Source organism: Carettochelys insculpta, chromosome 2, assembly GCF_033958435.1.
Source record: "Carettochelys insculpta isolate YL-2023 chromosome 2, ASM3395843v1, whole genome shotgun sequence".
NCBI lineage: Eukaryota > Metazoa > Chordata > Testudines > Carettochelyidae > Carettochelys > Carettochelys insculpta.
Window position 1 is genome coordinate 3,670,849 of NC_134138.1, and position 25,953 is coordinate 3,696,801.

A 25,953-nucleotide genomic window follows, 5' to 3' on the forward strand; every position below is an offset into this window, starting at 1 on the left:
GGCCCAGCAGCTCCCACGGGCCGGGGATGACCCCTGCGGCTGTAGCCTAAGCTGCCAGGTAACACCCTGGGCCAACCACAGCCAGGGAGGAGCCTGGCTGGGTGTGAATTAGACACGGCAGTTAGTGGGGGGCAGTTAGCCTGGACTGGAGGAGAGGAACAAAGGGGGAACTGAGGCCCTGGTGTGGAGGGCTCCTCTCCCCAGGATCGGCTGGAATGACTGTCTCTGCCGGCTGCATGGACCCCGCTGTGCTGAGCTGGGCCTCTGGCGACACAAAATGCCCATTCCACCTGCTGAGTCACTCCTGCCTGCGGCCGGGGGGCAGAGCTTGGGGACCCCTGAACCCATCACACTCCTGCCTGCAGCGGGGCGGGGGGCAGAGCTTGGGGACCCCTGAAGCCCATCACCCTCCTGCCTGTGGCTGGGGGGGCAGAGCTTGGGGACCCCTGAACCCCCTCACCCTCCTGCCTACGGCTGGGGGGCAGAGCTTGGGGACCCCTGAACCCCTCACCCTCCTGCCTGGGGCTGGGGGGCAGCGCTTGGGGACCCCTGAACCCATTATACGCCTGCCTGCGGCCGGGGGGGCAGAGCTTGGGGACCCCTGAACCCATCACACTCCTGCCTGTGGCTGGGGTGCAGAGCTTGGGGACCCCTGAACCCCTCACCCTCCTGCCTGCAGCTGGGGGGCAGCGCTTGGGGACCCCTGAACCCATTACACTCCTGCCTGCAGCTGGGGGGCAGCGCTTGGGGACCCTGAACCCCATCACACTCCTGCCTGCGGCCGGGGGCAGAGCTTGGGGACCCCCTCACATCCCTAGGGCTGTCCCTGGGCTGGGGGCTGGTAATATGGAGCTGCACTAGCCGCTGCGCTGGTGGGCGGAAATGCTGAGAGAATTCTTACCCTCCCCCGGACGAGCCCCTTGCTCCAGGGACCATCCCCCGTGGCGCTGAGCCCCAGCATTGTCCCAGCGGGGCCGAGCTGGCTGGACCTGCAGACCTGGGAGCCTCAGACAGCCCGGCTCTGCGTTGCTGCCCCGGGCGGATCCGTGCCACAGGGTGGGAGTTGGGCAGGTATCGTTTAACTCCACTGCTCTGACTGTGCTGCCCGGCCAGCCGGTACGTCCCTCCCGGCAGCCAGGAAGGAGCTCGTCTCCCAACTGGGGCTGCAGCTCCAGAATCGGGGCCCCCCTAGGGCCAAGGTGGAGGTTTCCTTCCACTGTGACTCAGAGCAAAGCGCTGCCTCCCCCCTTCCCCATTGCGCTCCAGCTGCCCGGTACTTCTGCACGAGCTGGCCGGGGCTGCAGGCTCCGGCTGCATCTCTGGCTGTTGTGCATCTCTCTAAGTAGCAGGGCCCACAACTCCTTAACACCCAGCAGCTGTCCCCTGACCCCCACTATCGACAGCTTCCTCCTGTGGGCTCGGCTGGGAGATACCGGCAGCCCAGTGCCAGCCTCAGGCTGCCCAGCCTGCCAAGGCCTGCCTTGGGGGGGCAGAATCAGGTTCCGGGCAGGACAGCAGGGGTGGCTGGTGGGGGGAGCTGGCAGAGGGGACGGGCGAGGGTCTGGCAATAGGGCTGACGGGCTGTGTTGCAAAGGGCCTGTGTGGGCCAGAGCTGGGGCTGCAAGAGGCAGCGCTCATCTGCCTTAATTTCTCTCCAGGAGTAATGCAGCCGGGCCCTGGGCCTCGCCCTGACCTGCGCCCGGGTCCCTCCTCACCGGCTTGCAGGGAGCCCCCGTGCCTGCTGCTCCTGGCCCAAGCAGAGGGATGAAGCCTCTGCAGGACTAGGGCAGAGGTGCTGGGGGTGTGCTCAGGCCAGGACTGGCAGGCCTAGCCCGGCCCCAGGGGGCTCTCTGCAGCCAGGGGAGGCTCGCCTTGCTGCGGGCGGGTGCAGCCGGAGGAGAGCTGCAGGGCCCCACGGCGGCGAGCTGAGGGCTTTGGTACTTGGCGTAAGATTTCTGTATAGTCTGTCTTCATGAAATCAAAGAACTCTTTAAGTTCACCGTTATTCTCATCTAGTGCAAAGACTTCACTGAAGACCTTGAGGACCAAACACTCTACGTCGTAAGAGAGCATTCTCAAGCCATGCTTTGCTGTATTGTGTACTATCTGAGTGCTGCAATGTGTTGGTACAAGGTTTGGTAAATCCAGCATTTGTTTTAGGTGCACAAAACCAGACTCATTTTCTTCAAAATCTCTCTCTCCATATGCCACAATTTTATTCTGTACCAGACTGGCATTTTGAAGACAACTCCGTAAGTTCTTTACAATCACCTCTGATGTTTCATCTGCATCTTCAAGAAAGTCTAGGAGTGATGTGCAGATTCCCTTATCTTTATTGAAGTACTGGATGACAACTGAGAATAGTTTCATGCTCCCTATATTAAAAGCATCCACTGAGATTGAGAAAGGTGCTGATCCAATGTCTCGCACAGCCAGTTTTAAAGAATGTGGTGCTAATACAGCCTCGATCAAAGCTTCTACTTTTGTCATTCCACAGTGAATTTTGGAGGCTATTTTGGAATCAGGGAAAACGGAGGGGTACAGTTTATTTCCACAATCTTGAGAACGGTAGCTGTGGTAGTGTTTAACTCCAGGATATGTTAAAAGCAATTCAGCTGCGCATATGCGTTGTTCTTCAGCATTGTTACTCTTTACGGAGACTTTATTGCTAGCATTACACCACACCTGTCCTTGTACTTTGATTTTGTGACCCTTTGTTTCTGCATGATGCTTGACGGCTTTTACAGAATCAAACTTAACTGTGAATTGAACATCACAAATAGAACAATATCCTGAGTCTTCATTTGCCTTTATAAGCCAATTCTGATACTCTGGGAGTTGCAGCCACTCATTTTTAAAAGTGCACAGCCTTCGAATCTTTTTTTTTCCGGGTTCTGTCATTTCGCCCTTGCATTTGTCCGACTGCAGCACAGTTTAGCCACCAGATAAGATTGTTGACTGTGGACATCAGTTGCTTCTCTCTGCTTTTGTTGACGCACTAAAAAAGTTACCCAGAGAGTCGATTAAACATATTGTTGTGAAGGACCATCCCCCCACGCTTTACGGAAAAAGGGTTATGAACACACCTATGAATAACTCAGAAATGTTTTGAACAAAAAATGACTTGTGACCTATCATTTTTAATGTTATAACCCCCTGGACCTGTAAAATCTATTTATGTACACGTATAATTTTTATAGTTAAAGTTATGAGTAACGTCCGTTAATTAGGGTGGGGAGATAGCTCAGGGGTTTGAGCATTGGCCTACTAAACCTAGGGGTGTGAGCTCAAGCCTTGAGGAGGCCAGTGAGGGATTGGGGCAAATTGATGCCAGGGCAGGGGACTGGATGAGATGACCTCCAGAGGTCCCTTCCAGCTCTAGGGGGTGTGTGTGAGAGGGGGCGGGGCGGGGTGTGGGGTGATGGGGGGTGAGAGGGGACGGGGCAGGGCAGTGGGGTGTGGGGTGATGGGGGGTGAGAGGGGGCAGGGCAGTAGTGGGGTGTGGGGTGATGGGAGGTGAGAGGGAGCAGGGCAGTGATGGGGTTTGGGGTGGGGTGGGGTGATGGGGGCGGGGCAGAGCAGTGGGGTGTGGGGTGATGGGGGGATTGAAGGGGGTGCACTATCTGGGGCGTGATGGGGGAGCAGAGGGGGCCGGGTGATGGGGGGAGTCAGAGGCAGGTGGGTGATAGGGTGGCAAGGGCAGAGGGGGTGTGGGATTTGAAGGCGATATTGCAGTTGTGTGTGGCAGGGAGGCAGGAGGGTGTCAGAGGGGGTGGAGGTGGGTGGGGCTGAGGGTGTGTGGGTCAACATGTGGGGCCAGAGAGAGGGTCGTTTATAGGTGGGATCGTTGAGCTAGGCTCCCAGACGGGTCTGGGCAGTGTGGGGTGAGGGGGTTTGGACTACCCTGCGACAGTCCTGTCCATCTGTCTGGGACTCAGCTCCTGTCTCCCCCAGGGAGCATGCAGCCAGGCTGGGGGTCAGATTCCATGGTGGTGGAGGTAATTGGAAATCTTGCGTGTTGTGATTTGTTGCCCTGAGCTGGGCACGTAGTTAGAGGGCCGATGACTCTGCGCCAGAGGGGTTTGATGCTGACAGGCTGTGGGAGCTTGACCGGGTTCTGATGTTCTTCTCTCCCCCCCCCCTCTCGGCCCCCCAGTGCTCCAGAAAGCAAAGGACAAGGCCCGGAGGAGTGGCAGCCTGAAGGAGGAAGCTGCCATTTGCAACCAGCTTGGGGAGATCTTGGCCAGACATGCTGAGTGGGTCCCAGGGCCTGGCTCTCAATGGCGAAGGGTGGCTAGCTGACTGCTGTCTGGCTCTCATGGCCAGGGCTGACGCTGGGAGAGATGGGTCCGGGAGAGCCGTCCTGAGGAAGGTTTGGAGGCCCTGCTTTTGGGGCCACCGTTGGAAAGTTGGTCACTGGGCAATGCTCTCGGCTGTCTTTGTCGGTGCTGGTCTGGCTGTGTTTGTGACGGCTGGGCGGGGGAGGGCTCCTGGCCGTGGGAGCAGGCCTGGAATGGCTCTTCTTTGCAGGGATGGTACATCCATGGGCTGGGACCAGCCCCCAGGAGATTGTGTCTGCCACACAGCTGACCTTCCCCCAGCAGGGAGCCGATTCAGTGCGATGATCCTGGCCTGTGACCTGAGCCCTGCTCTTGAAGAAGAACGCCCCATGCCTGAAACTCCCTGCCATTGTGACATCTAGCTCTCTCCTTAACCTGAATCTTGTTTGGCCTCCGTCCCCACAGCTCCCTGTAATGGTTAGAAACCTTCTCCTTTGTGCCAGCCAACTTTACTCAAGACTCTCTGTTCTCAGGCCAGCATTGTCCCTTGCATTCCCTGCTTTGGCCCCAGCCTGGGCCTGACCTCCTGGGTGTATCACCGGAGACTCAGGGGACACCCTCACAGCCTTCTCTTTGCGAGCTAGGCCAGCCAAGTTCTTCCAGTCACCTCTGCCTTCCTCAACAACCTGAGTGGCTCTTCTCTGCCTTTCTCTGGGGTGAAGTCCCCCTTTGTGCTCAGGAAATGGTACTTCGTGGTCCAGACCAGCTGTCACCAGTCATGGACGTGGTCCTCTCTCTGCTGGAGAGACTGTGCCTTTGCCTGCTGTGTGGCTGCATTGCATAGGTGGCTTTAGTCACCCTATAACCAGCCAAAGCATCCAGGTTTCTCTCACCTTCCTTCACTTCAGCTGATGAGCCTCCGGCTATCGGTAGCCCTTCACTCCAAGCACCTTGTCCTTTGTCGTACTGAGCAGCGCCTCGTTTCTGCTGCAGGCTTTGAGATCCCCCCGATCGTCCTGCCTACCATGCCGATCCTCCTCCGGAGCGAGTGCCCTTCCTGACTTGTGTCTGCAGCAAAGCCCATCAGTGCACTCCTGCTGTTCCTGCCTTGGGCATTAATAGATATGGTACAACTGGGCTCGTGTCGGATCTCTGAGGAGCTGTGCCAGGAGCATCCCTGCCCTCTGCCAGTTTACCTTTCGGCACAGCCTGTTGCCTGCACCCCCTGAAGCCTGTTCTCTCCCCCTGTACGCTCCTGGGCTGATCCCAGAGTGCTCCAGTTTGGCTAACGTTGCACGTAGCTAATTTTGTCTGATGCTCTGCTGCCATCCAAGTGTGCTAGAGCCACTGTATTTCCTGTAGCTAGAAAATCAGAGGCCGTCAGCTACAACATGGGAGATGAGTATCACAGAGGGAGCCGTGTTAGTCTGTAACTTCGAGAACAACAAGCAGTCCTGAGGCACCTTATAGATTAACAGAGATTTTGGAGCATGAGCTTTTGGAGGCAATGAACCGCTTTGTCAGAGCATGTCTAGGAATGAGTACAGCAGAAAGGGATCTAGGGGTTACAGTGGACCACAAGCTAAATATGAGTCAACAGTGTGATGCTGTTGCAAAAAAAGGAAACATGATTCTAGGATGCATTAACAGGTGTGTTGTGAACAAGACACGAGAAGTCATTCTCCCGCTCTACTCTGCGCTGGTTAGGCCTCAGCTGGAGTATTGTGTCCAGTTCTGGGTACCGCAGTTCAGGAAGGATGTGGAGAAACTAGAGAGGGTCCAGAAAAGAGCGACAAGAATGATTAAAGGTCTAGAGAATGTGACCTATGAAGAAAGGCTGAAAGAATTGGGCTTGTTGAGTTTGGAAAATAGAAGACTGAGGGGGAACATGATAGCGGTTTTCAGGTATCTAAAAGGGAGTCATAAGGAGGAAGAAGAAAACTTGTTCTTCTTGGCCTCTGAGGATAGAACAAGAGGCAATGGACTTAAACTGCAGCAAGGGAGGTTTAGGTTGGACATTAGGAAGAAGTTCCTCACTGTCAGGGTGGTCAAACACTGGAATAAATTGCCAAGGGAGGTTGTGTACTCTCTGTCGCTGGAGATATTTAAGAACAGGTTAGATAGATGTCTATCAGGGATGGTTTAGACAGTACTTGGTCCTGCCATTGGGGCAGGGGGCTGGACTCGATGGCCTCTCAAGGTCCCTTCCAGTCCTAGTGTTCTCTGATTCTATGTGATGCAGCAGGTCTTTGCCCACGAAAGCCTTTGCTGCAAAATACGTTAGTCTATAAGGTGCCACGGGACTTGTTGTTGTTAACATAGGAGATGTGCTCTTGAGTCCCCGGTGCATGTCAGCTCTGAGCCCCAAGAGGGGTTACGCCCCGGGCTTGTTACTCTGGCTGCTGTTGTAGCTGATGGAGTGGGTGCGCCTCATCCCAGGGGCCCCTGCTGTGCCTTGGGAAGCCAGCTGGCTCGCTCGTCACCCCAGTGTCTCTCTGCTCCCGGCAGGGCGGTACCGAGAGGCGCTGGTGGAGCACCAGGAGGAGCTGCGCCTCCTGGAGAGCGTGGAGGATGTTATCAGCTGTGCCGTGGCCCATCGGAAGATTGGGGAGCGCCTGGCTGAGCTGGAGAACTATGAAGCTGCTTTGAAGGTAATGGGGGAGAGGGGGATAATCAGCTGCAGGGATTGGGGCTCCCCAGGAGCTGGGCTGAGAGCTACTTTCCCAGTATTCAGCCCCGCCAAAGGCCATGGGGTGAGAGGGGCAGCAAGCCAGAGGAGGGGCGACAGAATGGCTGGAGGGGTTTAAAAGGGAACACTAGGGCACATAGTGGTAACCCCTGAGCTGTCAGCCTTGCAGGGCCCAATTCAAAGCCAGCCCAGATCCATGGGGCTTGGGGGGTCTCATGCGCCCTCTTGTTCTCCTGCTCCATCAGCACCAGCGCCAGCATCTGGAGCTGGCCTGCGCTGTGTCCGACCACACTGAGCAGCAGAGGGCTTGGGCCACCATTGGCCGCACCTACATGTTCGTGGCGGAGAGCGGCCAGGCCGGGGAGGCGCTCTGGGAGGCGGAGCAGGCCTTCATGAAGAGCCTGGCCATCTTGGAGGAGCAGCTGGAAGGTGAGAGCTGGGCTGGGAGCTGTGGGACACGGAGCTAGGGAGGGGAGCCATCAGCTTGGGATGTGGTGCGCCCTGGGGAGTGTCACCAGTCGGCCTCTGCCTTGGCTGTCTGACCAGACGGTCTAAGTCCCCACCTTTTACCCCTTGTCCTTGCCCCAGAGCCTGCATCTGGGATGTCCCTGGTCCCTGAGCTCCATGCCCTCCCCGAGCTGGAACTCCCTGGCCTGGCCAGGAAGGGGCAGGCCCTCAGGCTTTCATCCGGGCTTCCCATCTACTCGTGCTGGCTTGTAAGGCCCAGTTAGGCTCGCCGCCGGGATTGTGGGATATGCAGGGGCACTCAGGGACCTCCAGCCTTTTCTGACCTCTCGGTTCCACACCAGGGCAGCCAGGACCGGGCCCGAGACTGTTCCGTAGGGACCTCCCAGCACTCGCACCCCATCCCTTGGGAGACAATTTGCTCAGCTCATTCGGCCAGCTGGAGGGTGAGGGGTCCAGGACCTGTCCAGCCCCTCTCTGGCCCTGGAGCTCCTGCCTTGTGGAGCTGGCTGGGTGACGGGCTGGCTCTGGCTGTCCCAGGGAAGGTGCCGCAGTGGGAGCTGAGTGAGATGAGGGCCCGGCTTTACCTCAACCTGGGCTTGGTGTACGACAGCATGAAGGACCAGGCCAGGTGCAGCCAGTACATCAAGAAGAGCATCTTCATCTCCGAGCAAGGCCCTGGCCCCTTCCTGGGGGGGGCGGGTGGTGGTGCTGATAGGCCGAAGGCCCCTCTGAAGAGCTCCTGTGTTTCCCTGGGGTTCACCCTCTGCTGGTGGCTGCAGCCGTTTGGCTCAGGAAACCGGCTGGTGCTGTGGCTGGGGGGTGTCAGGTGGGGGCCCAGGGGTTTCCTGAGGACGTGAATGGGCGGGCGACCCTGGGGGTGACCAATCTCCCTCTAGGCAGACTCACCTCTACGAAGACCTGTACCGGGCCTACTTCAATCTGGGCCACATCCACCTGCGGGAGGGGCAGCACTCCAAGGCCATGCGCTGCCTGGAGCGGGCGCGCGACTGCGCCCACACCATGAAGGAGAAGTGCATGGAGAGTGAGTGCTGTGCCGGCATCGCCCAGGTGAGGGCAGTGGGGAGCCCGTACTTGGCCCCCAAGCTCTTCCCCCTGGGGCCTGACCACCCAGCATGGCCAGCAAGGGGACAGCCCCCTCCCCCCCCCGCCAGGCCAGCACCCTTTGGTAGTTGGACCTCTCTGCCCCTCCCCTTGCTGACCCTGCTGCCCTGGGGCCTTGCAGGTGCTCCTCAGCCTGGGGGACTTTGTGGCCGCCAGGCGCTCGCTGAAGAAGGCCTACGTGCTGGGCTCCCAGCAGCCCCAGCAGCGCGAGAGCATCCGCAGGAACCTGCGTTACGCTGAGGGGGCTCGGGTTGGGGCTCCCTGCGACACGGCGCGGGGGGGGCTGAGGGGACCCAGTGGCCTGTGCAGCTGGCCGGGAGGAGGTTGGGTGTCACTCCCCAGGGCTCAGCCCAGGCTGACTGGGGCTGGGAGCTCTCCACCTCTGGCTCTCAGTGCAGCCCCTCCCCTTCACAGCCCTGTGTGGCTTGTGGCTCCTGGGGCGGTGCCCGCCCCCCCCACCCCCGTGTCACAGGCACGCCCAGGGAAAGGTGCCGCGGCTTCTCGGGTGCAGGGCCGCGCTTGCACAGGCCACTCCTGACAGGGCTTCTGGCACGTCCCCGACGTAGCCCCAGTGGCACCACAGGGCGGTGCTTTGACACTGACCCCGCACCAGCCCAGGGGGGCAGCGAAGGGGGCTCGGCAGGTGCTCACTGTCCCAGAGGCCTGCAGGCTGGGTTGGGTGAGGGGGACCTTGGTCCCCACATACCCCTTCACCTGTGGCTCCCCTACCTGCCCTGAGCCTCTAGGGGGAAGAACCCAGCCCACCCCCGGTGCGTGCCACTCACACTGCTGGCCTCTCCCCCAGCCATGAAGGTCAGCCATCTGCAGGAGGCTCTGGAGGAGGCAGTGCCCGGCGACTTGCAGACAGCCCTGGGCCTGTGTGAGCAGCTGGGGGACCTGTTCTCCAAGCATGGGGACTATCGCCGGGCGGTGGAGTTCTACCAGAGGCAGGTGGGTGAGGGCTGCCCCTGCTCTCGGCCTGTGGGCTGGGGGAGGACCAGGCTGCCTCGAGGCTGGGCTCCGTGCATGGTAAGGGGCTGGTTCCGCTTCCTCCTAGCCGCCGAAGTGCTGCCAAGCTGTGGCCCGAGGGCAGGGGCACCCGCTCAGATTCCTGCAGGCAGCAGGGATGGGGCTGGGCGAGCCCTGCGGGGGCGGGCGACCACCCCGGGCACAGCATGCTGTGGACGGTGTCTCTGGCAGCTGCGCTACGCCGAGTCCCTGCAGAAGCCTGAGCAGGAGCTGGCTGTGATCCACGTCTCTCTGGCTACCACCTTTGTGGACCTGAGGGAGCCCGGCCGGGCGGTCCAGCACTACCAGACGGAGCTGGCGCTGCGGCGAGGAAACCCACTGGAGGTGAGGGGGCGGCCTGGGCTCTGCCTTCTGCCCGCCGGTCTCACCCTGCAGGGCCTGGGGACCCTGTGCTGGGCTTGGCCGTGCTCTGGGGAGTTGCGGGAGGGGAGCTCAGCTAGCAAGCAGGGCCTGGCTGGGCCCCACAGCTCGGGAGCAGGGAAGGAGGGTGGGGCAGGAGTAAGAGTCAGGATGGCAAAGGAGTTGCTCTTTGTCACTTACCCCGTACCCCTGGGTGGGCTCCCTGCCAGTGGAGCTGGACTGGTGGGGGGAAGCTAATCCCATTGTCTGTGTGCCCCAGGAGGGGAAGACCTGGCTGAACATCGCCCTGGCCAGGGAGGAGGCTGGCGAAGGCTACGAGGCCCTGGAGCCCTGCTTTCAGAGCGCGCTCCGGTGCGCGGAGCAGGCTGGGGAGCCCAGGCTGCAGGTGAGGGGACGGGCCCAAAGCTGCTGCCCAATGGGGATGCCAGTGCTCGCCTGCAGCACCCCCTTCAGGCTGGGCAGCTGGCAGTGCCCCTCCCGGGGTCCCCCAAGCCTGCGATAACTGAGACTGGCACCCAGGAGTCCTCCCAGCCCCCCGCCCTACGCACAACACCTCCCTGCTAGGGCCTGTGGCCGAAAGTGCTGGTTTCTGGCCCCCTCCCGCTTCCAGGCTCTGCTCCTTGTTGGCACATACCCGGGAGGGACCGTGCTGCTCACCTGCCGGGGAGCCCAGCTCCTCACTCCGCCCAGGATTCCAGGCTGCACCCGATTCCTCCTGCGCCAGCACAGCAGAAAGGCAGGGGAAGGGCGTGGGGTGCCGGGGCTCGGAGCTGAAAGGCGCCCAGGGCAGCTGCGGTGCTGGGGATGGACTCGAGAGTGCCTAGCCAGCGTCCTCCCCTCACTCGTAGCCTGTCTGCTGGGCCAGGCTGGGGGGCCTGGCAGCTGCTCCAGTGGTCAGTGCTGGGAGCTGCTGCTTCTGGGCTAGGCAGGGGCTGGGGGACCTGGGAGCTGCTCCAATGGTCAGTGCCCTGGCCTTGCTCCCTGCAGGGCCCCTTCAGGCCTGGGGCGGGGCCTGGGGACTGCCTTAAAGGCCAGCGCCCCCAGCTGACAAGGCCTGGGCTAGCAGCCCTGGGAGCGCCCAACCCCATCTGCGGCTGGGTAGGGTGATCAGCCCATCCTTTCACCCCCCCAGCAGCAAATCCTACAGCACCTTCACCCCCTGCAGCAGAAGTGGGGGCGCCCTGAGGCCCCCGACACGCTGGCCAGGCTTCAGGGCCTGTGCCGCTCGCAGGGCTGGAGCAGCGCCAGGGACAGCCGGGCGGGGGAGGAGGAGGAGGAGGAGGACAGCAGCGAGCCCCTGGAGGAGAGCGACCTGGAGCTGTCTGAGAGCGGTGAGTGGGCCGGCTGGGGGGGACGGGGAGGGAGCCGGAGCCGAGTCCCGGCCGGGTGAGGCTGTAGCCCTGCGCGTCTGCCTGGCGCAGGCCCCCCTTTGGCAGGGTGGGGGCTGTATTGCAGCCGGGTGCCTCACTCAGGCCTGTGTGTTCCAGACGGGGAGGAAGATGACCTGGACGGCTACAGCAAGAGCGTGCCTGGCCGCCGCAGCATCGCCAAGGTGAGGCTGGGCCTGGGCGCAGCGTCCTCGCCCCGTGGGGCCGTCGCTCCAGCTCCTGCGCCGGCGACGCCGGATCCCGGGGCGCTACGCGGGGCGGGGGGCCGAGGGGGCTGGCTCTGATCTGGGGCCCCCGGGCAGTGCTGACCCCGCCTCCGCCCTCCCTGTGCCCTGCAGTGGAACCGGCGCAACGACCGGGGTGAGACCCCGCTGCACCGCGCCTGCATCGACGGGAACCTGCGCCGGGTCCATTTCTTCCTGGAGCAGGTGGGAGCCGCTCCTCGTTCCCGGGCAGGGCGCCCTGGGGTACCTTCCGTCGGCCCGTGGGGGCAGCTGGGCGGCTGGCTGGGGTCGCGGTGTCCCTCTGCTGTGGCCCTCACAGCCCCCAGCAGGGGACGCGTTCAGCAAGTGTGTCCTGCCTGCAGGGCGCGTGGGAGTGAGCCAGGTAGGCGCTGGGCACTGGGGCAGCTTCCCGGCCTGGCCCGCAGGGAGGGCAGCTGGAGGGGGAGATCCTGCGGGAGTTGGCATGAAGCCCAGCAGGGCACCTGGCCCCCACGTAACCCTCATGCCTGTTCATGTCTCTTTCCTCCTTGGGGCAGGGCCACCCCCTGAACCCGCGGGATTACTGCGGCTGGACCCCGCTGCACGAGGCCTGTAACCACGGGCACCTGGGTGAGTGGTGAGGAGGGTGGGAGGGTGTCGGTGTGGGGGGCGGATGACGGCAGGGGCTGGAACGGGTGATGGGGGCCGGCTGGAGGGGGCCCTGGTGCTGCCACCCAGCAGTAACTGCCGGCTCCTGTGCCCAGAGATCGTGCGGCTGCTGCTGGAGCGTGGTGCCTCCATCGATGACCCCGGGGGCCCAGGCTGCGAGGGGATCACCCCCCTGCACGACGCTCTCAACTGCGGCCACTTCGACGTGGCCGAGCTGCTGCTCCAGAGGGGCGCGTCGGCGGTGCTGAGGAACGCCAAGGTGGGGGAGCAGCGGCCTGTGGGCGGGCGCTGGGCTCGGCACCCCTGCACAGCTGTGGGGTTTCTGGGGGCGGCCCTGAGGCTCAGCCCCTCCATCTTATCCGCCGCAGGGCCTGAGCCCTCTGGGCACCCTCCGGGAGTGGGTGAGGATGTACGGCCGGGACCTGGACCAGGAGACGCGCCAGCGCTGCCGAGCCATGGAGCAGCTGCTCAAGGAGGCGGTGGTGGGGTGAGGTGAGGCCGGGTGGGAGTGGTGCTGTGGGGGGGCATCTCTTGGGGGCTGGGCCCAACTCACGGGGTTCCCTGTCTCCCGCCCAGCAGCAGAGGTGGCTCAGCCCCCACAGGATGTGCCGCAGAGCCAGCTGTTTGATGCGGAGCTCTCTGAGCCGCTGACACCCCCCCGCTCAGCTGTGGCCCCCCAGCCCCAGAGTGGGGGCCCCTCCACGAAGGCGACTGCGCCCTGCAGGATCCTGACCCAGTGTGGCGGGCAGGGGCCAGAGTGCTGGGCCAAGCTGGACGAGTGCATGACCCCGCTGCGGCCCATCAAGAAGAGGCAGCGGCTCCTGAGCCTGAGGGCGCTGGGGGAGGAGAGCCGGGTGCTGGGGTTCCTCGGGCGGGCAGAGCCTGGGCTGCCCCCCGCTGGCACCGGGCAGGCCAAGTACGAAGCAGCCATCCGTGGCGTGGGCAGTGCCCAGTCCTGCCAGGCCTCTGCCAGGCCGGCCCTGATCCCAGCCGAGGAGTACGTGGGGGATGACTGGCTGGAGGACGACCTGGGGGCGAGCCGGGAGCCCCGCAAGAGGAGCCACCGGCGCCCGGGGGAGTCGGGCTCGGACTCAGGGGGCACCAGTGGGTCTGAGAGCGACGGCGCAGCCCCCTTCCCAGCTGCTCTGCCCCAGAAGAGGAGGGCCCGGCAAAGCCGCCTCACCCAGATAGTGGACAGGACGTCGCTGGGTCGGTCCCGCGGGGGCCAGGCCCTGGTGGCTCCGGAGCCAGCCGCTGGTCTGAGGCCCGTAGACGGCAGTGGAGAGGCCCCACAGGTGAGGTGCTGGGGGTGCACAACAGCAAGGGAGTCCCCTGGGCTGTCTCTTGGGTCTTGACTCCCCTCTCCTGTTCCCAGGCCCCACTGCTGGCTGCAGCCCCGACTCGGCCACCCCCCATCCGAGTGCGGGTCCGGGTCCGGGTCCAAGACAACGTCTTCCTCATCCCCGTGCCGCACAGGTGAGAGCCGCCTCGCATCCTTCCTCCCAGCGTGGCCCAGAGCCCGGGAGTCCTGCCCCCCGAGCCAGGTCTGGGGCAACATTAGCAGCACCCTCAGAGGGGTCCAGCTCCCAGGCAGCGCCAGGGGGTCAGGGACTTGGGGTAACAGGGCAATTCCCCTCTGCCACTGGGGGGGCTGCCCTGTTCCTGCCCCACCCTGGGAGGGCGGGCTGGGGGCCTGGTTCTGGTGGGGCGCTCTGGCTCAGCCCTGCCCTTCCCTTCCCTTCCCTTGCAGTGGCCTCGAGAGATGCCCGGTGGCGTGGCTGGCAGAGCAGGCGGCCCAGCGCCACTACCAGGCCTGTGGCCTGCTGCCCCAGCTCACCCTCAAGAAGGAAGGGGCACTGCTGGCTCCCCAGGATCTCATCGTGGACGTCCTGCAAAGCAACGAGGAGGTGAGGGGCACCCGAGCCAGGATTGGCGCTTCCAGGGCTGAGCCCACCAGGTCCCCCTGTAGGCCGCTGAAGGGTCGTGGTGGGGCCCATCACTGTGGACTCTGCACCAACCGGCAGGGCCCAGATGACTGGGAGCTCGGAGGTCTGGCTTCACCCCTCACTGGCGATGCCCTTCCCCTTGTGTTTGAGCCTGCCAGTGCTGCCCAGCCAGCCGGCCTTCCTTCCTACCCATAGGGCTCTCGTCTGCCTTGCAGGTGTTGGCAGAGGTGCAGTCCTGGGACCTGCCCCTGCTCGCCGACCAGTATCGCAAGGCCTGTTGCAGCCTGGCCGTGGGTAAGGGGATGCCACGGACCCTGCTGCCTGCCTGCGTGTGGGAACCGTTGGATGTACAGGGTCTCGCTGGGTTTTGTAGCGCCTCAGGGCGGTCAGCCGGCTGGGGAGAGTGCCACCCGGCCCGTGGGGGGGACAGGCAGGAGGGGCTCCAGTGGGAAGGCTGGTCCAGGGGGCTTGGGCACAGCTGTGCCACCGTCTGCGTGTGTGACCTCGGGCAAGTCCCTCAGTCTCCGGGTCACTGGCCCAGCTACGGAAGGGGACAGAGGTGGAATGTGGCTTCGGGTGGACAGATTGGCACCCCCAGGGCCGTGCTACATGCCAGGGGAAGACCTGTCCAGCATCCGCTGAACGGTGCGCAATGTCAGGAGCCCTCGGTCGCGGCTGCCCCCCACGTGGTGTGGGCGGGGGCAGGGTGCCCCCGGTCGCGGCTGCCCCCCACGTGGTGCTGGGAAGGGGGAGGGTGTCCTCGGTCGCGGCTGACCCCCACCCTCTCCCTGGCTGCTTGGCTCTAGCCCCGGCCAGGCAGCAGCTGGCTGGGAGCTCGTCAGTCTGGGTGCCCCACAGCGACTGGTCTTCCCTCATGGACTCCTGTTGCAGGCGAGCACCGGCTTCTGCTGAAGATGATGGAGCTGCAGGAGTCGGGCCCCTCGTTCAGCACCTGTGGCCTCTCCTTGCACCAACCCCACCTCACCCCACTCCTGCGTGCCCTCAAGCTGCACAGCTCCATCCGCCAGCTGCGGCTGGCTGGGACGGGGCTGGACGATGGCCTGGCTGCCGAGCTGCTGGCTACGCTGGGCACCATGCCCAGTCTGGCCCTCCTCAACCTGTCGGCCAACCAGCTCGGTGCTGAGCGGCTCTGCGCGCTGGCAGCAGGGCTGCCCTCCCAAGCGGTCTTCCAGGTTGGCTTGTGGGTGTGTCCAGCACCTCCCTTCCCCTCAAAGGCAGGTGGGAGGGGCCCCGGCCTCCCGCCTGAACCCCGGAGACACAAGCAGGTTCGGGGACCCCCAAGCTGCCCATCCTGGCGCTCTGGGCTACGGCTCTGGCACTGCTGGTGTAAAGGGCCCTGATGAGCTCCTGCCAGGGCTGCCCTGATGGACACCAGGGGCTCCCCGGATCAGGGAGGAGTAAGCTGTGGCCGTGCTGGTGCCAAGGTGCCTGCTCCGAGGTCCTTCTGGGGAGGGGCTGGTTGTGAGGGTCCCTGTAGCATGGGGGGGGCTCTGCTGCTCCGTCCCTTCTCTGGGGCTGAGGCTGCCGCTGTGGTCCTCCCAGCGGGGGTGCAGCCCCGGCTGTCTGGTGGCACAGGGCAGAGCCCAGCAGGTTGGGGTGACTCCTCCGCCCCTGTTGTTCCAGAGCCTGGAAGAGCTGGACCTCAGCCTGAACCCCCTAGGGGACAAGAGCTGCGAGGCCCTGGCCTGCCTGGTTCGAGCCTGCCCGGTCCTGACCACGCTCCGGCTGCAGGCCTGTGGCTTCTCTGAGGCTTTTGGGCAGCACCAGCGCCTCCTGCTGGCCAACAGCCTGAAAGGTAAGTGCCCCTGCACTCCCCCAGCCCCGAGTGGGGGCACAGCAGGCGTGGCCTCATGGTACAGGTGGTGCCCTCCCTTGTGGCTCCCCTCCCCCAGCGCCACGGTCTACAGGCTAGGCCCCCCTGTGACACAGAGGCACTGCCAGGAGGGCCCCATTCACTGGGACGGGGCCTACAGCTTGGGGGTGAGGATGGTTCCACTCATGGAAAGAATGCGGACCGCTGTCCTGTCCGCTCTCTGCCAGCTTCTGCCCCACAGCTCGCAGCTACCCAGGCCTGGGCTTGCCTCAGTCTTGCCCCACAGCTACCACGCCCTGGGTTCCCTGCCAGGTCTGCCCCACAGCAGCCTGCTCTGCCGTTCTTTCCCAGTGCAGGCCTGTTGGGTGCCTGAGTTTCCAGTTAGGCAGCTATGGACAGGCCCTCCGCCAAGCTCCCAGCCTCCTTTATCTGCCCGGGCCAGACGGCAGCTGGCTCACTCTTAACACGCTGTCTCTCCAGCATGCCCCGGCCCAGGAGCTGTGCACCTGAAGACACTCGCTTTGTCCCACAATGCCCTGGGCTCCAGCGGCCTGCAGCTGCTGCTCAGGAGTCTGCCCTACGCCACCCTCAGCCAGCTGGAGATTGGCTCGGTGGCGGCCCGCCTAGGCGAGCCTCTCGTGGATCCGGTGGTCAGGTGCCTGACACAGGTACGGGTGCAAGGGGGTCCTGCAGTAACCCTTCTCTGGCTGCAGGAGTTGCAGGAGCTCTGCACGTGGCAGGGGAGCCCCTTTTGTCCTGGGGCTGTGGGCCTCTCACGCAGCTGGCTTGGCCCTGACTGGCTCAGCTGTGGTGTGTGGCTTTGGGCTCAGCCCCCCCCGTTCCATTCCAGCAGGGATGTGCGCTCACCCACCTGGCTCTCTCTGGGAACCACCTGAATGATGAGGCTGTCGCAGAGCTGGCCAGGTAAAGGGGCAGCGCTGGGGTCCCTGGGCCAGGGGCTTTGCTGTGGGGCAGAAGGTAATGGGGTGGGTGTGTGACACCAACCTTCACCCAGCTGGGTCCTATGCGGAGTGATCTCCTGCTGGGTAGGAGCCGTGGGGTGGCTGGGCCCAGCAGCCAGCCCATGGGGACATAGTAGGAAGAGAGCCTGAGTGAGACGTCAGGTGGCCATGTTCGCCTTTAGCCCACTGGCCACCTTCTGTCCCTGCATTGTGCTTTTCTGGGCCACCAGGTGAACCCCCTCCCGTAAAAAGAGGCGGAGCGGGAAGGGAGTCTGAGCCACAAGCCCTTGGGTGGGAGGCCTGGTGAGCGGCAGGACCTGCCTCCAGAACCGGGCGTACGTGGATTGGTGGTCGGGTGGAGCTGCTGGTTCTACTACTGCACTTCACAGGCAGTACACCTGTCCAGCTGCCTCCCTTCCCCGTCGCACCTTGTGCTCCCTGGGGGTCTCGCTCCAAGGCTGCAGTGCCAGCACACCGCACATCTAACACCTAGCCCACAGGGAGTGGGTGGGCCATGGGGCAGCAGTGCATTGTGGGTGAGCCGAAAGGCATGGGGCTGTTTGACTCTCTTGGTCCCAGGTGCCTCCTGGTTTGTCCCACTTTCATCTCCCTGGATTTGTCTGCGAACCCAGAGGTTACCAGCGGGGGCTTGCAGATGCTGCTGTCAGCGCTGGGGGAGAGGCGCCAGGGGCTGCAATACCTCAGCCTGGCAGGTGAGGGGGCGAAGGGCTCCAAGATCCCTGGGTTGCGGAGGGGTCCTGCTTCCCTGCACCTGGCAGGGCCGGGGGAGCATCACCCTGCCCTCGCTGGAGGGACTGAGAGGTGATCCTGAGGGGGCAGGGGCAGGCTGTGAGCCCTGGAGTTTTGCTCCTGATCCAGCAGAGCCCCCGGCCGGGCTGGCGCTGCCGAGTTGCTTCTCTCTCCGTAGTGGTGTGCAGAGCAGAGCAGACCAGAGCAGAGCAGAGCAGAGGCGGCAGGACTGGAGTAGCGAGGGGCTGCAGCTGATAGAAAGGGCACAAGGGGGGTCACCCAGCCTGTCCCCTCTTGGGCCGGGTCCAGGATTCTCAGTGCGCCACAGTGGCTACAACGGCCTGTTTCCTTCCCGCAGGCTGCAAGGCCCATTGGACAGCACCACGTGGGCCCGGGTCTCTGCCAATGTGCGTGATCTGCGGCTCTGCAGCCGGCAGCTGAGCGGCATCAACCAGCGGGGCGTGGGTGAGTCCTGGCTTGGCCCTCCGGGCACCTCTCTGAGCACAGTCACGCAGCACCACAAGCTCTTCTGTAAGAGCATCTGAAGTGCCCGACCGCTCGCAGCTGGAGCACACAAGAGGCCCATCCTGCTTGGGGCTGTGGCTGCTCGCAGAGGGAACTTGGGCAGACGTGAGGAACCAGGCACGGTGCCCGGCCTGTGCCAGCGACTTTTCTGCACTCAGAACTCAGGCCTGGCCCATGGGGAGGGGCAGGACCTGGCTGCTGCTGCACAACCTGTTCTTTCTGGGGGCCCAGAGCCCTGCAGCTTCCCCCCACCTGGCACCAGTGCAAGCTGAGAAGGGAGCTGCTGGTCCCGTCGTAACCAAAGGAGGCAGGGCCCCGGCTGCTGTTGTGGAACTGGGCCTGTCTGCCTCGGGCTCCGAGCACCAGAACGCTGCAGGACTCTGCCCCATGGGGGTCCCTGGGCTTTGGAACCAAGGCCTCGGCTGTGTCCCCAGGAGGCAGTGAGCTACCGGGCCTGTGCTGCTAACAGAGAGGGGTGGCAAGTCCCAGAGTGTCCCCGGAGAGCTGGCTTCCAGCCTGTGGTGTCTCACCAGCTGCAGTCACACCTGCGCAGCAGAACCCTGGGGCTGCTGGCAGGGCTGGGGGGTTGGCTCCTGGGGCAGCACTGGCCTTGGAGCAGGCTCTGAAGCCAGCGTGGGGAAATAAGCTGCCAGAGACTGAAGGCGGCCACCTGCAGAAGAGCCCTTCCCTACTGCACGTCTCCCCACACAGGTGGAGGGTGATATTTTATTTGTCCCCCATTCCCGAGCTGTACAGGTTCTAGCTCTGGCCTGCCAGTGGCCACTGGACTAGTTCACACAGACTTATTAGCTGGCTGGTGTTTTCTTGGCCGCACAGGGTGGGCTTCTGCCTGGTGCAGGGGCCTGGGAAACCAATCAATAAAGTGCTGTATGTCTCCTCTGCTCCAGGCCTGCGTTGTGCCACCCTGCACGCAGTGACGCAGAGACCTGGCCCTCTGCTGCTTGGGCCAGAGCTCTGTACCCTGCCAGCCTTCTCCCCCTCTGGACAGCTGTTTGACACCCCCCACCCTCATTTCCCAGGCTCCCCTGCAGCCTGGGGCATGACCTGTTGTCAGCAAGGGTGGAGCGCCCTGCCTTAGCCAGCTGCTGTGGCACCCAGAAAATCTGAGCTGCTGGGCTGGTCCAGGCCCTGAGTACAGGTGCAGTGGCTGTGCCTGCTTCTCCCACCCAGCAAGAGCCACAGCACCGCAGCATAGCCAGCATGGGGGTTTATTACCGCAGGTGTACAAGTCTCCCGCCCTGCTTGCAGGACTCACGGGGAGGGAGGAGAGGAGACAGGCTGGCTGGAGCTGGCCCAGTGTGAATGTGCCCTGCAACAGCACAGTTCACCTTGACTCAGCCCTAACCCTGCTGCGGGAATGGCTGCAGTGCACCACTCCCAGCCTCCTGCCCCCAACAGCAGCCTAGGGGAAAGGGCCTGGAGCCTGCTGGACTGCTACAGTGGGAGGGCGCTCCTCAGGACCAGGCAGGGCGCAGGGCCCAGCCTCAGGAGTGCAGGAACCGGTTGAAGGCATTGTAGGCGGATTCCAAATCAAACAGCATCTGGCGCACTTGGGAATCGTCCAGCTCGTCAGAGGCAGACATGCCGCTCAGCGTCTGCAGCCTGCCGGGGAGAGTCAAGGCACAGTCCTGGGCCCCAGAGCAGGAAGAAGGCCCTTTGCTGGGCTGCACTTTGCGCCTGCACTAGTACTGGAGGGACCTAGCAGGAGCCATGACTTGTCGCCCTGAGTGCTGGCCTAGGAGGAAGCTGGTAGCTCCTCTGGCCACGGTCCCACCCTGCAACCAGGCCCCTGATCAGACATGGCGAGCAGGGCTGGGGACAAGCACCTCCCACTGCAGAGGGAGCAGACTGATGGAGCTGGGCCCGAAGGCACTCTGCGCTCCCCCATGCCCTCAGAGTGGCAGGAGCGCCATGGGGCAAGGCAGGTCCAGGCCCTGTCCTGGAGAGCTGGGTCAGGACCCGGGCTTGCTCCTGCAGAGGGCAGGGGCCTCAGAGCACCCTACTCACCACTGGTTCACTTTCTGTCTCCCCTCGAAGTCAGGAGGTAGGTGGCTCATGCGGTTCATCGTCTCCATCAGCTCCCGCAGGTCTGGCTGGATCTGGATGCACAAAAGCATGGAGCTTCTGCTTTTCCTGCCTGGGGCCCGGCTGGGAAAGCCCCACCCCCCTTCAGGCGCTGCTGCCAGCAGTGAAGCCTCCATGCACCCCTAGCTTGTCCCCCTCTCTCTCCGAAGACCAGCCACACCGGGTCAGACCAAAATCCATCTTGCCCAGTGCCCTGTCTTCGGACAGTGGCCAATGCCACGTGCCCCAAGGGAAGCGAACAGAACAGCTGAGCATTGAGTGGTCCATCTCCTGTCATCTAGTTCCAACTTCTGACAAACGGAGGCTAGCGCCATCATTCCTGCCCATCCTGGCTAACAGCCACCGATGGACCTCACCTCCCTGAATGGATCTAGCTCTTTTTGGAACTCTATTGATAAAGTCCTGGTCTTCACGCCATCCTCTGGCCAGGAGCTCCAGAAGTGAACTGTGCACTGCATGAGAAATACATCCTGTTTGTTCTTAACCCTGTTGCTAATTTCACTGGGTAACCCCTAGATCTCGTGTGGTGGGAACAAGTAAATACCTTTTCCTTATTTTTCCTCCACACCAGTCATGATTTTGTCGACCTCTTAGTCGTCCCCGCACCCTTCATCTATTGTTTTCTAAACTGAAAAGTCACAGACTTTTTAATCTCTCTTCAGATGGACCCGGTCCAAATCCATTGTTTTTGTTACCCTTTTCTGAAACTTTTCCACAGCCAAGGGTGTTTTTTTTTGTTTTTTGTTTTTTTTGAGATGAGGCGACCACATCTGCACGCAGTATTCAAGCTGGGGGTGTACCCTGGATTTATACCAAGGCTGTAAGATACTCCCTGTCTTATCCTCTGTCCCTCTGTAAATGATTCTCACCTCATCCATGGCTCGGATCTCCAGGCGCAGCTTGTCCATCACTGTGATGAAAAGCTGGAAGAGAAAAGAGGTGCCTCAGCAATGGCCTGGAAGCTAGCAGCAGGGCACCTCACTCCAGCCCTCTTGGGAGGGTGGGGGCAAGCCAGGACAGCGGGCCCTTGACAGCCCCCTGGGGACCAGCCATGCAGCTGCACAGGCCAGGCCAGCTGCCAAAGTCCCAGAAGCACAGGATGCCGGGATTACAGTGCGCACAGCCCCTTGCCCCGGGAACGTACAGAGACGATGTCAGCAATGCAGCGGTTCAGGTTGCCCTTGTCGTCCTTGATGGTGATTGGCCGATCCTCCTTGATCCTCTCCATGGCCAGCGGGCAGTCGAGCTGCAGCAGCAGGAGGGTTACAATGAGGCTGGGCAAGCTCAGGGCAGGGTAACAAGCACCATATAACCCCCAACAAAGAGCATTTCCCAGGGAAAGCCGGGTTCCGCTCCATGTGCTAAGCCGGGGGAAGGGAGCACAGTACAGAACGTGGCCAGATGGTCTGAACATAGGGCCACCCAGCCTGGTCGCAGACAGTGACCAGTGCTGGGTGCCCCAGAGGGCATGACCAGAACACGTCACCAAAAGGTGATCCTTCTCCTGTCACCCAGTCCCAGCTTCTGAAAAACGGGGCTAGAGGCACCACCCTGTCCACCTTGCTGAACAGCCATTTGTGGCCCTGTTCTCCATGAACGTATCCAGTAGGTTTTTGAGCCTTGTTATAGTCTCAGCCTTCACATTGCCCTGTGGCAGGGAGTCCCACAGCTGGCCCTGCGTTGTGTGAAGAAATCCGTCCTTCTGTCTGTTTTAACCCCACTGCCTGTTTGTTTCATGGGGTGACCCCTAGTTCTTGCATTAGGAGAAGGAAGACAGAACACCACTTCCTTATCGACTTTGTCCAACCAGTTGGGATGTTCTGGACATTAGCCGCCTCTTTTCCAAGCTGAGAAATCCCACTCTTACTACTCTCCCCACACCATACCCCAGCCATTCCATACCCCTAATCGGTTTTCTGCCCTTTTCTGTACCTTTCCCAATTCCAATACATCTTTTTAGAGATGTGGTGACCTTGAATACTGCTGCAGGTGTGACGTGGAAGTACACGGGATTTATACGAAGGTAATATGATTACGACAAGGTGGAAGTGCCTTTGGTCCAGGGGAGGGAGGGAGAGAGAGAGAGAGTGTGTGTGCGCGCGCGCGTGCGCACACTCACCCCCCCAAGCCCAGGGGCCCCCTCTCTAAGCCAGGTGACCGCGAGAGTGTAATTCACCTTTGGTGGGTTCTCCAGCACCGACAGTTTTTAAATCTAGGCGGGCTGTATTTCTCATGGGACAGGTCTGCTCTGGGAGTGAGCTGGGGGCAGGGCTCTGGCCAGAGGGACACAGGGGAACAGCCTGGGTGACCACACTGGTTCCTCCAGGCTTGGAATAAACAAATCTATGCAGTCTCTCCCCCCAGCATCTAAGTCAGTCAGGCACAGTAGGGCTATGTCTACACAAGCCCCTTCCTTTCAGAAGGGACATGGTAATGAGCGAGTTGGGAAGATGCTAAGGAGGCGCTGCCATGAATATGCAGTGCCTCTGTGATGTAGTGGGAGATACCTGTGTGTACACGTGGGGCTCCTGCTGAGGGTAACCTGGCGACCAGGTGACACCCCTGGGCTGCAGACAAAGGAGGAGGTGCAGCCTGAAGGGTTTGAACTGGAACTGGGTGTTGGAAGCAGTTAGTCGGGGCTGGGAGAGAGAGAGACAAAGGAGGGGGCAAGACCCCGGCTCCGGGGGCCCCTCGGGGCCTCCTCTCCCCAGCATGGCTTGGACTGGCTGTCTCTGCCGGCTGCACTGACTCCTCTGTACGACGCTGTGCCCTGTTGCCTAATAAACCTGCTGTTCTCCTGCCTGCGGATGGGGTGCAGAGGATGGAGACCCCGAACCCCCTCACAGCCTCATTAGCATAATGGTGGCTGCATGTGATTTGAAAGTGTTGCTTTCAAATCGCGCACCGCCCATGTAGACAGGGGCCTTTCGAAAGGACCCCCCGGACTTCGAAAGCCCCTTCTTCCTATTTGGTTTTAGGAAGAAGGGTTTTTCAAAGTCTGGGGGCGGAGGAGTGTCCTTTCAAAAAGCCCCCGTCTAGAGAGGTAGCGCACAATTCAAAAGCTGTGCTTTCCAATTGTGTGGGGCCACTATTATGCTAATGAGGCACTGCATATTCCCGGTGGTGCCTCATTAGCATATTCCCAACTCGCCCCAAAAGGAGGGGACTAGTGTCGATGCGGCCTACATGTAGAACTCAGCAGCAACACAGCCCCCCCCCGCCCCCACTGTTCTGGGAGCCCTCCGAGATTCCTGTCCCAGAGTCCCCAAAAGCTGTACTGCTGGAGGCTGAACTCACCCGGAACTTGCGGCAAAATTCATCGATGGAGCCAATTTCAGATCCCTGTACCTGTTTGAAGGCAGCTTTGTACTGGACCAGGAGCCGGGAGCAGGCTGCGGTGTACCTGGGGCAGTGCATGGAGTAAGAACAGCTGGAGTGGCTCATGCCAAGCAGGAGGGGAACACGGAGGTCGAGGATGTACAAGCAGGTCCCCAGGGAAAGGAGAACACTGTAACAGCCCCCATGGCAGGGGAGGCTCCCCAGGGTCTCTGACTGGAGACCCTCTGCATGGAGCAATGTTGCCTGGCCCCCAGGGGAAGTGGGCAGGGCCTGAGGGGGGACTAAGGGGCTGTTTTGATGCTTCTCTGAGCCCCCTCCCCAGTGTGTCCGCAGTGCCCTGGGGAGGGGAGGTCACTCTGCTCCACTCGGTAACGACGCATCCTGCAGGAGATGCTCCTGCTGCTGCATCCGCTTGGCTCCCCTGGGAGAGACCAGGCTGGAAACAAAACCCAGCTGGGGACTCACTCGTTGGGAGAGACACAGTCCTTGATATAGGCTTTCTCCAGAGCCTGCATCGTCTTCACCACCGCAAACAGCTCAGCCATGTTATCGTACCTGAAACCCAAGCGCAGAAGCCCGTGAAGGCGCATAGCCTGTGACCCCCACCGTTATACACGCGCCCGCGTCCCTGGGAACAGCACAGGGGCTCTCATGCTCCACAGCCCAGCAGGAGCACTCCCTTTTTCTGGAGAAGACCCTTCCGCCTATTGCATCTTTCTCAGCCGCAGGCTGCCCTGGCCAATGGCAGAGGCGGAGCAGAAGGGCTCTTGGGTCCTTCCTAGCTTGGCGCGGGGACAGAGCATCAGAACGCAGAGCTCCCTGCACCATCAGCCCCAGCATCTCCCGAGCAAGGACCTCACTGCAGACAACAGCTTGAAGTCCCAGCACTCCCAAGCCCCACAGAACTGTGTACCACATGGGAACCCATTCGGCTGGGGATGGACTCACTTTTCTCGCTCCCGTGCATTTTTATACAGCTTCACCTCCTGCAAGGAGAGCAGATACACAGCCTGTCAGGTACCCGCACAGTGTGTGGTCAGCTGCACAAATGGACAGGCTGGAAGCAGGTGGGGACGGAGATGACAGATACGGACCTCCTGCATCCTCACCACAGGGTAGAGGAGACAGGGACCAGAGAAACCCACACTGAGATGGAGGTAAGGAGCTGGGAATCACCTCAAGAGCTGGGGTCCCCTGAATGCTCCAGCACTGAGGGCTGTGAAACCGTTTGCAGAGCCAAACCCGACGTACGCTGGAAGATCATTCTGCCTCCTGTGCCAGAGACAGGACGAGGAGGGGAACGTGACCAGCGTTACTCGCCTCGTACAGTTCTGGCTTATTCCCTGGGGCTGAAAAAGAGGAAATCCATGAACAGACCTAGCACTTATAGCTAGGGGCCTACCAGTGACGCCCACAATGCAAAACCTTCCTGGTAACCCGGTGTTAGGAAGGACCACGTCCACAGCTCCTTAGCCTACTAGCTACAGGGATACTGCTAGCACCCAGGACCTCTACAGCCTGCTCCGCTCTTCCATCCCGCCCCTCCTGCTGATCACCGCCCCTTGCTCCAGGCCAGAGAACCCAGCACAGTTCACAAGGGAGAATCAGATTCTGAGCTGGAAGGGTCCTTGAGAAGTTGAGTCCAGCCCCTGCACTGGAGCAGGGCCAAGTAAACAGAGCCCATCCCTTCCAGGCATCTGTCCAGCCTGTTCTTAACAACTTCCACTGATGGGGATCCACAACCTCCCTGGGGCACCTGCTCCACAGCTTAACTGCCCTCAGTGTGGGAAAGCTGTTCTTTATCTCAGGGGGTCTCAAACTTCATTGCTGTACAATCCACTTCTGCCAAGAAAAAGTAATGCACAGACACATGCCTCAGCCAAAACCCAGGCCCTGCCACCAGGGGTGCGAGTAAGGGAAACAAAAGACCAGCCCCATTGCCCGAAGAAAGGAGAGGCTGAGGACCCAGGCTGCAGCCCCAGGAGGGGCCTGGAACCTGAGCCCCACTGCACAGGGCTGAAGCCCTTTGTCTGGCTTCGATCTCAGCAAATCTAAGCCAACCCAGGGAAACTCATTAAAATGAGGTCCCAACCCAATTTGGGAACTGCTGTGCTATCCTAACCCCTGTTGATGCAGACTGAGCCATTGCTTCGTAACCTGCCTCTGTGGCCGTGATACCCACCCTCCCATGAGCCCAGTGTCCCACCACTCTGCTGCCCCCAGCCCCGCTAGCCTGACCCCTGGGGACTTTGAGGGCGGGCAGTCCCCTGAGGGGAGCTGGAG

General features: G+C 61.8%; 2 protein-coding genes and 1 pseudogene across 2 annotated transcripts in view; 1 reads left to right on the forward strand and 2 right to left on the reverse strand.

Annotated features, from left to right (window-relative positions):
* The window catches only part of LOC142009057 (vacuolar protein sorting-associated protein 28 homolog), a 251,897-nt gene that overhangs the window by 185,283 nt on the left and 40,661 nt on the right, over window positions 1–25,953 (reverse strand). The gene's annotated exons all lie outside the window — the stretch shown is intronic.
* Window positions 7,225–18,264, forward strand: LOC142009041 (tonsoku-like protein; annotated as a pseudogene).
* On the reverse strand, window positions 19,550–24,773 carry LOC142009091 (vacuolar protein sorting-associated protein 28 homolog). The gene is made up of 8 exons (XM_074986587.1): window positions 24,765–24,773; window positions 24,619–24,656; window positions 24,136–24,225; window positions 23,629–23,734; window positions 21,476–21,577; window positions 21,201–21,254; window positions 20,254–20,345; window positions 19,550–19,848 (listed from the first exon to the last, which is right to left on the reverse strand). Exons 1-8 carry the CDS (start codon window positions 24,771–24,773, stop codon window positions 19,731–19,733), a joined length of 609 nt encoding a protein of 202 aa, XP_074842688.1. The 3' UTR covers window positions 19,550–19,730.